Source organism: Jatropha curcas, chromosome 8 (assembly GCF_041381405.1).
Source record: "Jatropha curcas cultivar XTBG-Jc1 chromosome 8, XTBG_Jcur_1.0, whole genome shotgun sequence".
Classification (NCBI taxonomy): Eukaryota; Viridiplantae; Streptophyta; class Magnoliopsida; order Malpighiales; family Euphorbiaceae; genus Jatropha; species Jatropha curcas.
The window spans coordinates 27,262,024-27,275,966 of record NC_143158.1 but is presented as its reverse complement, the minus strand read 5'-3'; the positions used below and the strand labels follow the sequence as shown (position 1 = coordinate 27,275,966).

Here is a 13,943-nt window from a genome sequence, read left to right as displayed (position 1 = left end):
CCAATTAAATGTCGATGAAAGTTTTAGGAAGACTAAAACACACTGGGAAAGTTGAAATTAAGTATCCAAGGATTTTATGGAACTTTTATTAATCTATACAAAATTTGGAGTATTAATTAATTTTCTTAATTTACGCGCCATAACAAAAAATGACAAATATTCATAAATAGAGTGAATAATTTTTTTTGTCTATAAATCAATCACTGGAATTCGAATTTGATCGAACTCTCATTATTTATCGCTCAGAGTATTGTAATGTCCATATAGAGGCGACTCTCTCGGTATAATAATTTCCATACTCAAAACTCGAACATGAGACTTTTACTTAGGGAGAATGAGTATTAACCATTCTATCGCAAACAACATTACCTGATTAATTTCATATTTTAAAAAAAATGTAAAGTTATTCATAAAAAATATATATATAAAAAAAAAGAGAGAAATCTTTAAGATGAATGCTAAACTCATTATAATAACTCAATTAATTAACCTAAATGATTTTTTTTACTTAATTAATCTAAAAACCCATGTTCACTTCACATGAACATGATATTGTGATTAGACATAGTGTTTGACATTTAATTTTTGTCTGTCCTAATGAGAAAGGGCCTATGCTTATGATAAGGTATGGGTAAAAACAACATTACACTCTATCATTAGCTACTTTTTGCAACTTCCACTTAATCTTTCATTTTAATTATATATTTTTATTTTCTTTTCACTGACATTCTTTTTGCCACCAAAGATAATTTATAGATATGGTGGAGATTGCTTTTGTCAAGATTATGTAGTGGAGACAAGACCACCCAAAAGCCAGGGCAGCTTCATGTTATCTGCTTTTGTTTGCTTATGATATGGAGCCCTATAAATGGCAGCATTTGGATTCTGTGGTCGACAAACTAGTTCAAAGGACTTGTTCTTTTCAACCTCTAAATAATTGCACTCCTTTGAATTTAATCAAGAAATCTGCAATTATGTTTTATATATTTGTATTGAAATGTCTTTAAATTCATTTTTATAACAGATAAATACTTTAACTAATAAATAATAGTTGTCGACCAGGTTCGATTGGTTTTCTCGCTGGTTTTCTCGCTAGTGTAAAAAGTGAGAGGCCTTTGAAGTTCGAGTTAGCTTAACTATAGGAGTTTTTGTCAATTTAGTGAACTTTTGAATTATTATTTCACGCCTCTTAGAAATGACTCAACAAAGATTTATTTTCAACGAATTGACCCATTATTTTCAAATTCTACAGTGAAAAAATCTAAGTAATTATCAATAATTTTATAATTTAATGTAACAAAAACTTAATAAAGATTAACTCGTTAAAAGAAGGTGTTGAACCAGTCATTGGTATCATTGATAATAATAATTCGAGAGGTCATTGTAAACAAAATAAATCTTTAAGGACTTAATAATAATTAAAATTATATAGTTTGACATGGTAATTACGACAATTAAATCGTTCTGATGGATGTTAAATTAGTCATCAATAACATATTATTGAAAATACAACTTTTAATTGCTAAATAGCCAAAAGTAAATTCAGAGGCTTTCTATATATATGTTTATAGCCCACACCAAAAGATAATGCAAGTTTAATGGTCTGGGCTTTTCATTTTTGTACATGGGCCTTGTAATGTTAATTTTTGTTCATAAGCAATAATGTAATGATGATGGGAATTTTAGTTTACCTATTAAATTCATAAATTTTAATATTTTTTTTTACCAATAAATAATTAAGAGATTGTGAACAACAATGCATAGAATTTTCCAGAATCCTCTATAAAAAAAAAAAAAAAAACGTAAATGCATTTTGTAATTGATCCATAAAATTTTGTTCTTCTCCCATAAGATGTTTGTGAAATATGGGTTGGATAATACATAAATATCAAATGAAATGTTTGTGGTTTTATCGAATGCATCCAGCAGTATTGGATTCAGATTTGAGCTCAATTTTACTGTTACTAATGTAGTATTACCTCTATTCCATAATACTTATCACATTTGAAATTTCACGTTTTTTAATAAAATTATTAAATTTGTCTAAGTTACAATAAATTATTGAGTAAATTGACTATATTACTCTTAATTTAATACTAATTCTAAAAATACTATTAAAATAAAGTAATAATTATTGGTTATATAAAAAGGGTAAACGTGAAAAAAAAATATTTATTACTCATTGAAACCACAAATGTAATAAGTATTTTGAAACAAACTATTTTCTCAAATATGACAATTATTATAAAACAAAAGTAGTATTATTTTACTTACGTTATAATTAAATACGATTAGGAAGTGTGTTATAAGCGAAAAATGTGAAATTTAGATATGTATGTAGCCCGCAATGCAAATATTTTCAAAGAGCTGAACTATAATGAAAATGGTTTGCCCCTTAAAATCAACGGCAAACTGTTTTCTTTTTTCTTTTTTTAACAAAAAATATATTTGGTTCAAATTGGACTTGGCATGACTCACTCCGACGAGTTTAAATATCTAAAATGTCATGCGTGTATATAGCGGTACAACTGCAAATGCAGCCTAATATAAGATGTGAATAATTTTTAGGTGTCTATCACATATGTTTAGGTAGTGATATTTTTCAGAGTATTTAATTATTTATGATTAAAAATCTAATAAATCTTCACACACTTCATTTAATTACAAAAATTAATAAACATTTCAATTGAATATATGAAAATTCTAAAGAAAAAATTATATCAATTGAATTATCAATGGAGCGTAAAATTTTACTTTTCATCATTTAATCAAAATACATAAATAAATTATTTAAATTAAAGCAATAAAAATATAAATCACAATAATTTTTTTAAAATTAACTATTTAAATTAATTAAAAAATATAAAATTACACTCCTAAATTTAAACCCTAATGTTTGATTAGAAGAAAAATGAAAAATGAAAAATATAATATCCGCCTTTGTTTAAATGTGTTCGTTGACGTTGACCTGCTTTGAATAACAGATGACCGAACCGTGGACTGGAAAACCCATAAAGCCCAACTACATTGGCCTAGTAAACAACCTAGTATCGAAACCGGTTCAGTGAAAGTAAAATTGACAACTGGACACATTTTTGGACCGGAGCGCTTGTGCAATGTGCACGTGCTTCTGCTGTCTCAGTCTTAAGATAGGAGAAAGAAATTGCAGAGCTCCAAAGGGTAGCAGAGGATGTGCAATTTCTGAAAGCCCGTTAGGTTTATATTTCAGAGAAAATGACGGTAGACGAGGAGAACTCTATATACGTCGGAGGCCTCCCTTATAATGCCACCGAAGACACCATTCGCAGAGTCTTCGATCCCTACGGTTCTATTGTCTCCGTTAAGGTATTATTCTTTCAACCAAAAAATTATGATAAGCTTTCTTTAACAATTTTTTGATATACTTTTAGGGTTCGTATAAATTTTAGGGTTTTTTTATGTAACTGCTTCTATAATTTCTATTCTCTACTTTGTTAAATCATCTACTTATTTGTGAATATTAATGCGTGACTTCTAAAAGAAATTTCAATTTGTTACCGAGAAATGTTGGATTACAGATAATCGATGATTTGTTCGGACCAGTTTCAATCTTAAAAATGAATAAATAAATAAACAAATTTAAAGCTTCAAGTTTGTGTATTGTACATTGGAACTTAGAGGAGAGGCATTGTGCTTTCACTTGCAAGAGCATAATGTCAATCTTTACTTCTGTTTCGTGGGGTTTTTTAATTTAGTCATTAACTCGTTAACTTGTATAACTTCATTACATTAAAATGGGAATAGACTTTTAAAGTTGACCAAGTGTGTCCATGCCTGTTGACTTGCAGATTATTAATGATCATGGAACTAGGGGGAAATGCTATTGCTTTGTTACTTTTAGAAATCCAAGATCAGTAATTGATGCAATCAATGATATGAATGGCAAGGTATGTACCTTTTATCCTTTCTAATTTCTAAGTTCTGATTCATATGGTATATTGATCATTCATTTGGGTTTTATATTGTTAGTTTAAAATTTGAGATTTTTGACATTGTGAAGCTTGTAAATAGACTATTGACGGGCGAGCTGTGAAAGTAAATGGAGTGACAAGCAGAGGGGGAAGATCAACTTTTACACGAGAGCGATTTCGACGTAATATGGACAGGGGTGGTGTGGACTGGGATAGGGGTAGAGATCGTGAAAGGGATTATGATCGTGATCGGGAAAGATATCGGGAAAGGTACAGTGCTAAGTCTAGAGAGCGAGCCCGATCTTGGGATCATGATGAAGATGAGGATAGAAGATATGAACTTGCACATGATCATGTTCAAGCAAGGGATGGTTTTGTGGATGGAGATCAAAGCCGAGACAGGGATCTAGTTGGCAATGAACAAGAAGACGGAAAGAACAATATTTGGAATTGGGAAAGAGGCCATGATTTACATTCAGATCGAGATAGGGAAATGGATGCAGCCAATGGTGGTGATAAACTTGCTGATAAGGAGAAAGATCACCATTTGAGGAAACAGATTGAGTAAGACAGTCCCCCTTTCTAATGGATTTTAGAAATTCTCATTCTTTTTCTCATTGAAACTTGTAGAATCTCAGTTATATGTTGCTTTTATGTGAAAGATTTATCAAGCATATGTTCGTTGGTGTTTTGGAGCAGAACACATTTCAGGATTCATATATTATTGTGTAAGTTGCTTGCATATATTCTGTCATGGAAACTGCCACATAACCAAGAAGCAATAAAGAAGAACAGGAAAATAGTTGAATTTGGTGCTACAATTATGATTGCATGCTCATCAAACTTGATTGCTACTTATGAGATTGAGATACCTTGTAATATGTTTATTACTAGCTCCATGCAATTGGGGTGTGGGGTGGGGCGCAGGAATAAAAGTTTCAGAGTGATGCAAATGTGAGATTTTATTCATGTGCTGTTTCTTGAAACCTAATTGACTTTATTCTCTTAATTTAACTGCCATTTCCCTTCTAGTGCACTTCTAATTACCTATTAATTGGCACTAACAGCCTTTTTGGGGAAGTTTTGTTGGGAAGCAGATTGTTCTGTTTCCAAGCACCTACCTGGATTTGTTCTGTTGTAGAGGCAGGACTGCAGTATTGGTGGATGGCTTTGGTTGGCTTATGATTTGAAATTTGGTTCATCTATGAAAACATGTCATTATGAAATGTCACATGTGATTTTCAAGCACAAATGTCTATTCTGAAATTGTAGAGAACTCATGGGATTTGTGCTCAGTGTTAATTAATACTTCTGTTGGAATCAATAGTTGAGCCATGATAGATTCTTGCTTCTGATTTATATATTATATTGTTATTCATGATATTTGAATATTTGTAGCTTTTATGTCATGCTGTATAAGGTATGTGTGCTATCTTTGATTGTGTTGTCTCAATGGGTTAGAATTAACTAAAGGAAGTTTTTTATGTCTACACATTGGGGTTGAGATTTAATTTTTCATACTTTTTTCTTTGACAGTTCTAGATACAATGATCAACATAGGAGGGAAACGTCTTCAGATTCAAGTGGTGGTTACAATGATAGGGTAAGTTTTTACTTTGTTTAATTGTTTGAAGAATGCTTGCATATGCCTATATAGTGTTGATTTTGAGGTACTTTAGTCGTTACTTGTTTTGTTCTTTTTCTTAGGTGAAAGAAAGATTGGAGAGATCAATTCAGAGGCGTGATGAACTTAAAAAGGAGGTCTGCAATAAAAGAATTTTCTCATCCTTTTGTTGTCTTAGCACTTCCTTTAAGGATGAAAGCATGCATCCTCTTTCATGCTGCAGAAAATTTAGATGCACAGTCACTCACAGATATGACCTGCCTGTATTATAAATTTTTGTGGTCATGATATCAGCTTACAGAGGGGGAATACTGGATGTTGATTTTGTGACTTTTCTTAGGGTTTCATCATAATAATCTATCTGTGCTATCTCTGCACTCTATGGCACTTTTTTATGAAAAGTTTAAGAAACAAAAATGCTAAATTTTAGTGCCTAATCAGATATCTGAGATAGAAGGGAGGTTAGAAGATAAACAACAACTTGTTTCAACTTTGCGAAAAAGAACTCAGGTACATACTTTTGTAGCTACAACTGAGTCTTTCTCAGTTTCATGCTTCTATTCTGCAGTTGTTGCTGCTACAAAACTTTCCAATTTTATGAATGAAGCTTGCTCTTCATTGCTCACTTAGAATTTGACGGTGAATGCAGAAACTGGAGGATGCATTGATCACAACAAAGAAACGCTCTTCACAGCATAAGATGCAATTGACCAAGGTGAAGTCATGGATTTGGCTACTGAAACCTTATTTTTGCTGTTGGAGATGATTGTGAATTTGGTGTTTGAACTTTTTACTTTTTTCTATTTTGGTGTCTGAAGTGAAAACATTTGCATCAAGTGTTTGAATCAATGATTTTGCATGATTAAATGCATTTATCCAGAATTTCTCACTTGAAAATCAAAATGAACTATTTTACTCCATTCTTTACTTTATTTATTCTTCTAGATTACTTAATATTATTTTGAAATTGATAGAAAACTAGAAGGAATTTTGAACCTTTTTTTTAGAGAATAGATATAAGACAATAAAAACTAAAAAAGGGAGATTAATTAAATGGATGTTTATGTTTGATATCATTTATTGATTCTGGCGGAATAATCTGGCCAAATGCACTTGATTGCACCTTTTTCAATAGTTCACATTTAATTGCAAATTGTTTCTATTCAGACACAAATAGAAAAAATTAGAAGTTCAGACACCGCAAATTAATTAAACCTTGTTGTTGCTTTGGTTTACTAATAGCATGTTGGGTGTAAACTGCAGCTGCATAAATGTTTTCTGCAAGTGAAAGAATACTCAGAAAGGCTTAAGAGTTGTGAGGGGGAACTTCAGGTTAGCCCCTATAGTCATGACGTACATAAGGCAATGTGTGTAACATAGTTCAGGTTCTTATATTGTGTTATAAATATGGCTTTAATTGGATGTCTGTGGCTTTGATTGAAATATGCAATGTTTATTGCAAATGTCCCACTTATCGTTTCTAATTTGTGTCACTCGCATTAAAAAACGTACAACGCTTGTTTCATTTTTGTACTGTGGTGAATTCTGTCATCATGCTATCCAATTTGGTAGTCCCTTGCATATTATTATTTCATTTGTTTCTGAATAAGGCTTGCTTTCTTATATAATAGGTTCCTTTTCATTTTATTCACTGCTCCATTGCAGTGACTATGTATATATTGATTTTTTTCTTCATATCTTAAAAAGGCAGCTTGTTTAGATTTCATTTCTTGCTATGTGTTAGTACGTGTGCTACATTTGGGTGATAAGAGAGTTTCATGGGGTGTGTGTATGTGTGTGAGTATGCATATAAGGTTGTTGATAAACATATATCCACAAGTATTATGCGTTTCACTTGTGGTATAAAGAAGGTGATAAGATGCTTTGTTCTCCTACTGCTTGCAGCATTTGTAGGCTTAGCAGCATATTCCTGCAAGTTGAAGTGCATATTCATAATTTTCTTTAGTAGCATATACATATGCTGTGTTTCATGTGATGACCTCCTCAGCTGCGTCTGTTAGAGAGGATTGGAAATCAATATTGCGATTTTGTGCTTCATTTCATAATTATTTTTATTATTGTTTGAGGAAGGTTGATATCAGCCCGTGACATCCACCTCTCGCACATGTTAATTTAAGTTACAAGATTCGTTAATAAAGGATAAGAAAGCTAAACAGTGAAACCACTTTGATTCCCTTGAATGTCTACCTAGGGAAAGACTTTGAGCTACATACATAATTATCACGAAAGCAGGACTTGTATATTTCAAGTTGAAATATGAAAGAGAATTTAGCATGTACTGCGTTTTTTCAAATGGACAAAATCTGGTGCAGTATGCTATCACTTTAAGGTGAAGCACATCTCCTAGTTCTGCCATTTGTTAGGTACCAATCTCTGATGGCCCATTTTTGCAGGTTATGGCAGAGTCTCTGTAGTGCTTAAATGAGATTAAAATGACACTTGTATGATCATGAAGGTGCTAGTCATGGGGGCAACAAAATACTAACTAAATCAAAAATTTTTTCTTTTCTTTATTTTTGCAGTCTCTTGTCGATTCAGCGATGATACAAAATGATTTGGTTGATGATGTTGATTTAAGAATGGAGTCCTAATAAATGGAAAGGCTTGATCTTGAAGCAGAAGTTTAGCCCACAGATCTACTTGTGGATGAATATCAGTATACTTGGTAACAATGTTGGTATTTTTGCACTGCACAATACTTCTGATGTGATTTTGCTTTTGTAGATATCAATGTTAAATTATGTGGATAAATGGTTCGTCCAATGTAGGATATCTTGCTTCGGATTCCATGTTTCACATTGTGTATTTTTTTTCCTTGAATGGGTAATGTTCATCTTTGAATGATCAAACTTTAGCCAAAGTGAACACATGGTGTGAATGCGAAAATGATTTTTCAGGGCTGAAATTTAAGACAATTGTTTAACTTAAACTATAGAAAGATAAAAAAAAAAAAAAAAAAAAGGCAGGTATTATGTTTTTAAGAAAGCTCGTGAGCTATCAGGCTGGAAAGGAAATCGGACAGCCACTTTCGGTATCTCTTCTTTTCTAAATCCATCTTTAGCTTCCTTAATAAATGGAGTAAAGCAGCCGTGACTTGTCCTGGTTGATCCCTAGAAGTACCCACTCACAGTCATTATCTATGTAAATGAAGGGCAAATTTGTCCATTAATGCAAAAGACTGAAATAGCACAAGAAGCCAAGAAGTAAATAATCAAATGTTCAGTCATTTTCATTTAGGGCATCAAGTACATAACGAATGCAAAACAAACACCCACTTTCTCGTTATACCCTTTTTACCCTCTCTTTCTCTCTCTGGATATTTGACATAAAAATATAGAATAAAATTAATACTACTACATAACGGTAAGACAATACCAAAGTTAGAAACTTTCCGGATTAACCTAAACCCTAACCCTAACCCTAACTCTAATACTCTCAGACTGCTAAAACTTGAGGGTTATCTCACTTCCATTGCTTTCTTCACCATCTTCCCTCAACGCAGCCAACCCTTTTCTCTCTCCAGCATTATCGCCGCTCTCCGCCTTCCAGCTACTACTCTCCGACTTGCCATCTTCAATACTTTCAGACCGTTCACCATTGCCTCTTACATCAGACTCCGGGGAGCTATGAGTTTGTTGTGCAGCTTTATACATGTGAAGCTGGCGGTGGAGTGTATGGTGGTGAGGCTGATGGTGAGGTGGCGGCGGCGGCGATGGAGCCGCTGCCGCTGCAGTGTAAAAGTCTTGAGGTACAGGTGGTGCAGCACAAAAGTGAGGTGGTGGTGCATGGGAAGCTGGGTGGGCACCATAGAGGGTAGGGGCCCCAGTATGAGCTGCAGCTGCGGCGGTGGCATACTCCGGTGGGACCCAAATGCCGCCTAGAAAGACGACATGTGGTGCTTGTGCTCCAGGTGCTTGTGGGCTTGGACTAGGTCTTCTTGTATGCAGTCTATATTTCTGTGCCCCAACAAAACAATAAATATATCATCATTACAGATCTGTACTGAACAATAATTTGATATAATAAAATAAAAATAATATTCAAAGTATATGCAATGTGCAGTGCAGACTGTACAGTCTCTTCTGTATTGTCAGGTCAAAAGAAAAAAAATTGTACAAACACAAAGCCACTTTCATGCATGCCTGCTCTCCTAAAAACAGTAGAAAGAGAATTAGAGAAGAAGAAGATCAGAAGAAGAAAAATACCTGTAAATGGCTTTTAACTTCATCATTGGTCAAACCGTCAACCTTCATAAGCTCTCTTATTTGTTTTGGTGTGGCTACTGTTTGTTTCACGAACAAAAGGAAAACGAAAAGAAATCAATCAAAACAATAAAAACAAGAAAGTATGAATTACCCAATTAATTAAATTAGGGTTTTTTTTTTTTTTTTTTTTGTATTGATTTTATACCTTGAGAACCGCCAAGCATTTGCAGAGCATTAACGAATCTTCTGTGCAAGTCAGGTGACCAACACCTTCTTGCCTTTCTATGAGTTTGACCGGTACTGCTACTGCCATTATTATTGTTATTATTTGTACAATTACCGTTTCCAGCATTTGTTGCTTGTCCATCAGATGGCGAATTACAAGTTCCTTTTCCTTGTTCAATCACAATCCCACTATTATTATTACCAATCTTACTGGAATTCTCTATCTTTGAACAAGAAAACCCATTTTCAGATTCCAAACATTTTTTATCTTCCATTTCTTTATCAGTAGAAGCAAGAGCTAAGGTTGGGCTTGGACATAAGTTTCTTTCTTTTGAAAATGGAAGAAAAGCTCCTCCATTTCTTTGTTTAGTGTCTAACCCTAGCTTAGGACTAACATTGAACCCTATACTGGTTTCTTTAGGAGAATTAGTAGTTAATGTGGTTTGTGGTTTGGTTTCAATATTACTTTCTTGGCTCCATAGTTGTGCTGTAGTCATCCAATTTGCCTTATCAGATAAGTTTGAGGACTTATCCAATGCTTCAGAAGTAGAATTTTTGAGTGGTATGAATTCTTCAAGAAGTGGCCTTGGCCCTTGATTTGCTCTATAGGCTTGCAATTGCTGTCTTGAAGTCTCCACAGCTGAGAAAAAAATAAAAAAGACTTGAATTCTTTTTAGAAGAGATGTATGAATAATCATAGCTACTTTAAATCAAAGAAAAGAACTTAACAAATAAAGCCACACGGATAGAAAGCTAACTCAAACTTCTATAAATGAAAAAGGATAAAGAAAAAGGTTATTAGGATTTAGGAAGATATCACATGAATATCCACTGTTATTATTTACAATAATAATAGTTTTTTTTCTGAAAAAATTGTCATCAAACACAAAAATATTGTGAGCATCTGCATTGGTAACATTTTCATTATTTAGAATGCTTTATAAAAAAAATTATATGTATAGATATATATATATATATATATATATATATATATATATATATATATATATCAAGAAATTAACTATTCATGAATTCAAAATTTTATGAGAAAGAAAGAATCAAGAAATTATTATACCGTTAGTTAGAAGTTGCATGCAAAGGGGAAGCTCACGCTTGAATGCGTCGATCTTTAATCTTTCTTCTTCAAGGCGAGAGAGAAATTCTTCAAGCTTTTGTGTTTGGTCATAATTCTGTTCTCCAAAAGATTTCAATAGCATAGAATAGCTATGAGGTTTGCAATCCAAGCTTAGCTCTGAAGGAGAGGCCATTTTCCTCTCTCTTTTTCAAGCAAATGATCAAGAATCAAGAAAAGAAACTACCAAACCTCTCCTACTCAACAAACACAATCTTGCCCTCAACGTTCATGTTATAAAAGAAAAAACAAGAATAAGATATGTAGGAACAAAGAATAGCAAAAGAGGGTTTGCGTCTGCCTTGCTTTTCTTTCTTTCTTTCTAGGTTTAAGTTTTTCAAGTGGGTTAGAGAGAGAGAGAGAGAGAGAGAGAGAGAGAGAAGATGTTTCTGAACACAAGGAGGATCGAGGGAGGATCGACTTCTTTTAAGAGGTGAGTTGAAGAGGGAATAAAGTAGGGGTTTTAGAGAGAGAAAGAGAGGAAAAAGGAAAAGCTAGGGAGGGAAGAAAAAGAGGGATGGTAACTTCTTGCAAAGAACAAAGCCAAAAAAAAAAAAGAGAGTCTCTGACACTAAGATGGATCATGTGCTTAGAGCCTGGTTTTTGAACCTTTGCTATAAGAATAGGAGTGTAAGTGTGTGTCTTTGTACCAATTCAAAATCATCTAATCTATTATTAAAAAGATGATTCTTCTTCTTCTTACTATTATTATTCCTTTTCCCTCCTTTTAATTTCTCTCTTTCTTTTGTAATTCTTGAATTTATTATTATTACTATTATTATTTCTTTTTCTTTTTGACTTTATGAGCCTACAACCCATATGATTCTTCTCCTATTTTTAAATCAAACCTTATTAATGATATGTAATTTTATGTAATTTCTCAAACTTTCATTATGTATCTTGACTGTACTACTGGGACGCCTAATCCAGCTTTTCACCCCTTCCTGGGAGTGTATTTAGTGGGGATCGAATTCGACAGCTCTTTTCACATGTACAGTCTACATTACCAATTGAGCCACAACCCGTGTGTGTAATTTCTCAAACTTTAATTCCCTTATAAAGTCTCATCATTCACTTGGTTTAATTAACCTAAATATATAAATATTACTCTCTTCATTCCGTTAAATTTGACAATTTTTGATTCTGTTTATTTCATTTACATGACACATTAATTATTTTATTCCAACTTTACCCTAGTCTAGTTATTTATATTAAACTTTGTTTTAATTAAATGTGCACTATTTCAAGGGTAGTTCAGTCAATTACCTTTACGTTTTTCTGAAATTGAGGCGATTCAATCATTTTTTTCAATTCTTATAAAAAAAACTATTAAATTTAACGAAACTAATGTATGCTTTAATAATTTCTCTATTTTTTAAGAGCTTTTAAACTAAATATAAGTATTTTCTCATATTTTACAGATTAAGATAATATATTATCGTGTATTAATTTATGATCAATTTTTAATTTCACCCTATATTATGCATTTTGGTTATTTTTGTCATTAGCTAGTAAGTTGATAATGAAGTATCTATTTTTTGAATTATAATTAAGAAATTAAGAGCTAAATTTCAGACACCCTTTGTTTAAAAAAAAAATTGAAAAACAAAAGAAAGGTAAAATTCATTAACTTTGGGCGTAATGCTCTGTCTATACAGGCGTATAAATGCTCAAGAAAGTAAAAAGAATAAAACAAAAAAAAGAAAAAGAAAGAGGTGGATTCTATGGCGAGGATCAATTTGATCATGTCATAAGAAGCATTTAATATACCAACAAGTGGCAGATATGTTGGCCACGTGTACGGGAAGTAGTACTTAAGGAGTCCTTACCTAAAGTATTTTATCTACCTAAATTCTACAATAGTAATAACTAATAATCATATAACAAATTATTAATAACTATATTCTACCATAATTATTAATTAATTAATAATAAATTGATGCCTTGGTATAAATTTTGTGCATTACGAGTCCTCCACCACTAAATTCAGCAATTTTGGTGAGTTATAAAGAGAATTATTCTGTTATATGATCTATAATATTTTTTAAGTTATATACAATATATTATTTTAAAATTAAATTAAAGAATAGTAAAATAATTAAAAATTTATTATAAATAGGGATGAGCGAACGATCAGTTTGATTTAATTAAGATAGAAAAATATAAAATTAAAATTTTCAGACATGAAACCGAAACGATAGTAAAAATTTAGATCAATTTTTTTTGTCTGGTAGGTGGTTTCACACACCCTTAATTACGGAACTACATCATATATACATATATATTTAAAGAAAAAAAAATTAATTACCGCAATATATTATATATATAGAAAATAGGAAAGATAGAGAGGGAGTGAGGAGATATATATTCAAATGGTATTCAATATCAATCCAGCATGCAACTTTCTTTTAGGTTTGAAAAGTTGTGTGTGTGTGAGAGAGAGGAGAGGGAGAATATTTAATCCAAACGTAAAAATTGATGATAAAGAATATAATATTTGCCTCTAAGGAAGGAATATCTTAATTCCAATTCTACGACTCTAAATTAAGGGAATTTAAAAGCCAAAATTCACCTCAAAAAAAGAATATTAAAGGAGCCTCTTAAGAGCTGGGAATCTTCTCCTGCTACTAAATTTAATGAAGTGGGTAGGAAGGTAAGAGGATTCCATTCATTTTATATTTTTTATTTCTGGTCTTCTTTAACACTTCTCGGATCCGGGTCAGAATATATTGGGATAATTCAGTATTAAGGTTTTTAAATAAAAAGTACCGCTCTTTATCTCTATC

At 32.2% G+C, this 13,943-nt stretch overlaps 2 protein-coding genes across 3 annotated transcripts; one reads left to right on the top strand and one right to left on the bottom strand.

Moving 5' to 3' along the window:
• Window positions 1-3,126: 3,126 nt before the first annotated feature.
• Window positions 3,127-8,455, top strand: LOC105639297 (RNA-binding (RRM/RBD/RNP motifs) family protein). The gene is given in 10 exon segments (XM_012223307.4): window positions 3,127-3,345; window positions 3,828-3,926; window positions 4,051-4,514; window positions 5,487-5,553; window positions 5,658-5,711; window positions 6,016-6,084; window positions 6,224-6,289; window positions 6,838-6,906; window positions 8,118-8,172; window positions 8,175-8,455. Coding segments are annotated over 10 exon segments (1,083 nt in total). The 5' UTR covers window positions 3,127-3,234; the 3' UTR covers window positions 8,204-8,455.
• A 344-nt stretch (window positions 8,456-8,799) lies between these two features.
• Window positions 8,800-11,745, bottom strand: LOC105639296 (Homeodomain-like superfamily protein). Of its 2 annotated transcripts, none has more exons than XM_012223306.4 (4): window positions 11,101-11,745; window positions 10,006-10,665; window positions 9,801-9,874; window positions 8,800-9,551 (listed from the first exon to the last, which is right to left on the bottom strand). In XM_012223306.4, exons 1-4 carry the CDS (start codon window positions 11,291-11,293, stop codon window positions 9,039-9,041), a joined length of 1,440 nt encoding a protein of 479 aa, XP_012078696.1. In that variant the 5' UTR covers window positions 11,294-11,745; the 3' UTR covers window positions 8,800-9,038. The 2 variants fall into 2 exon arrangements, with proteins under 2 accessions (XP_012078696.1, XP_012078695.1); XM_012223305.4 differs by having other exon boundaries at window positions 9,801-9,877; window positions 11,101-11,739.
• Window positions 11,746-13,943: the final 2,198 nt, after the last annotated feature.

Coding starts and splice junctions, on each gene's coding strand:
- LOC105639296 (XM_012223305.4), bottom strand. CDS start 11,293: ATGGCCTCTCCTTCAGAGCTAAGCTTGGATTGCAAACCTCATAGCTAT. Junction 9,878..10,005: donor AATGCTTGGCGGTTCTCAAG/GTATAAAATCAA, acceptor TGAAACAAACAG/TAGCCACACCAAAACAAATA. Junction 9,552..9,800: donor AAGTTAAAAGCCATTTACAG/GTATTTTTCTTC, acceptor GTTGGGGCACAG/AAATATAGACTGCATACAAG.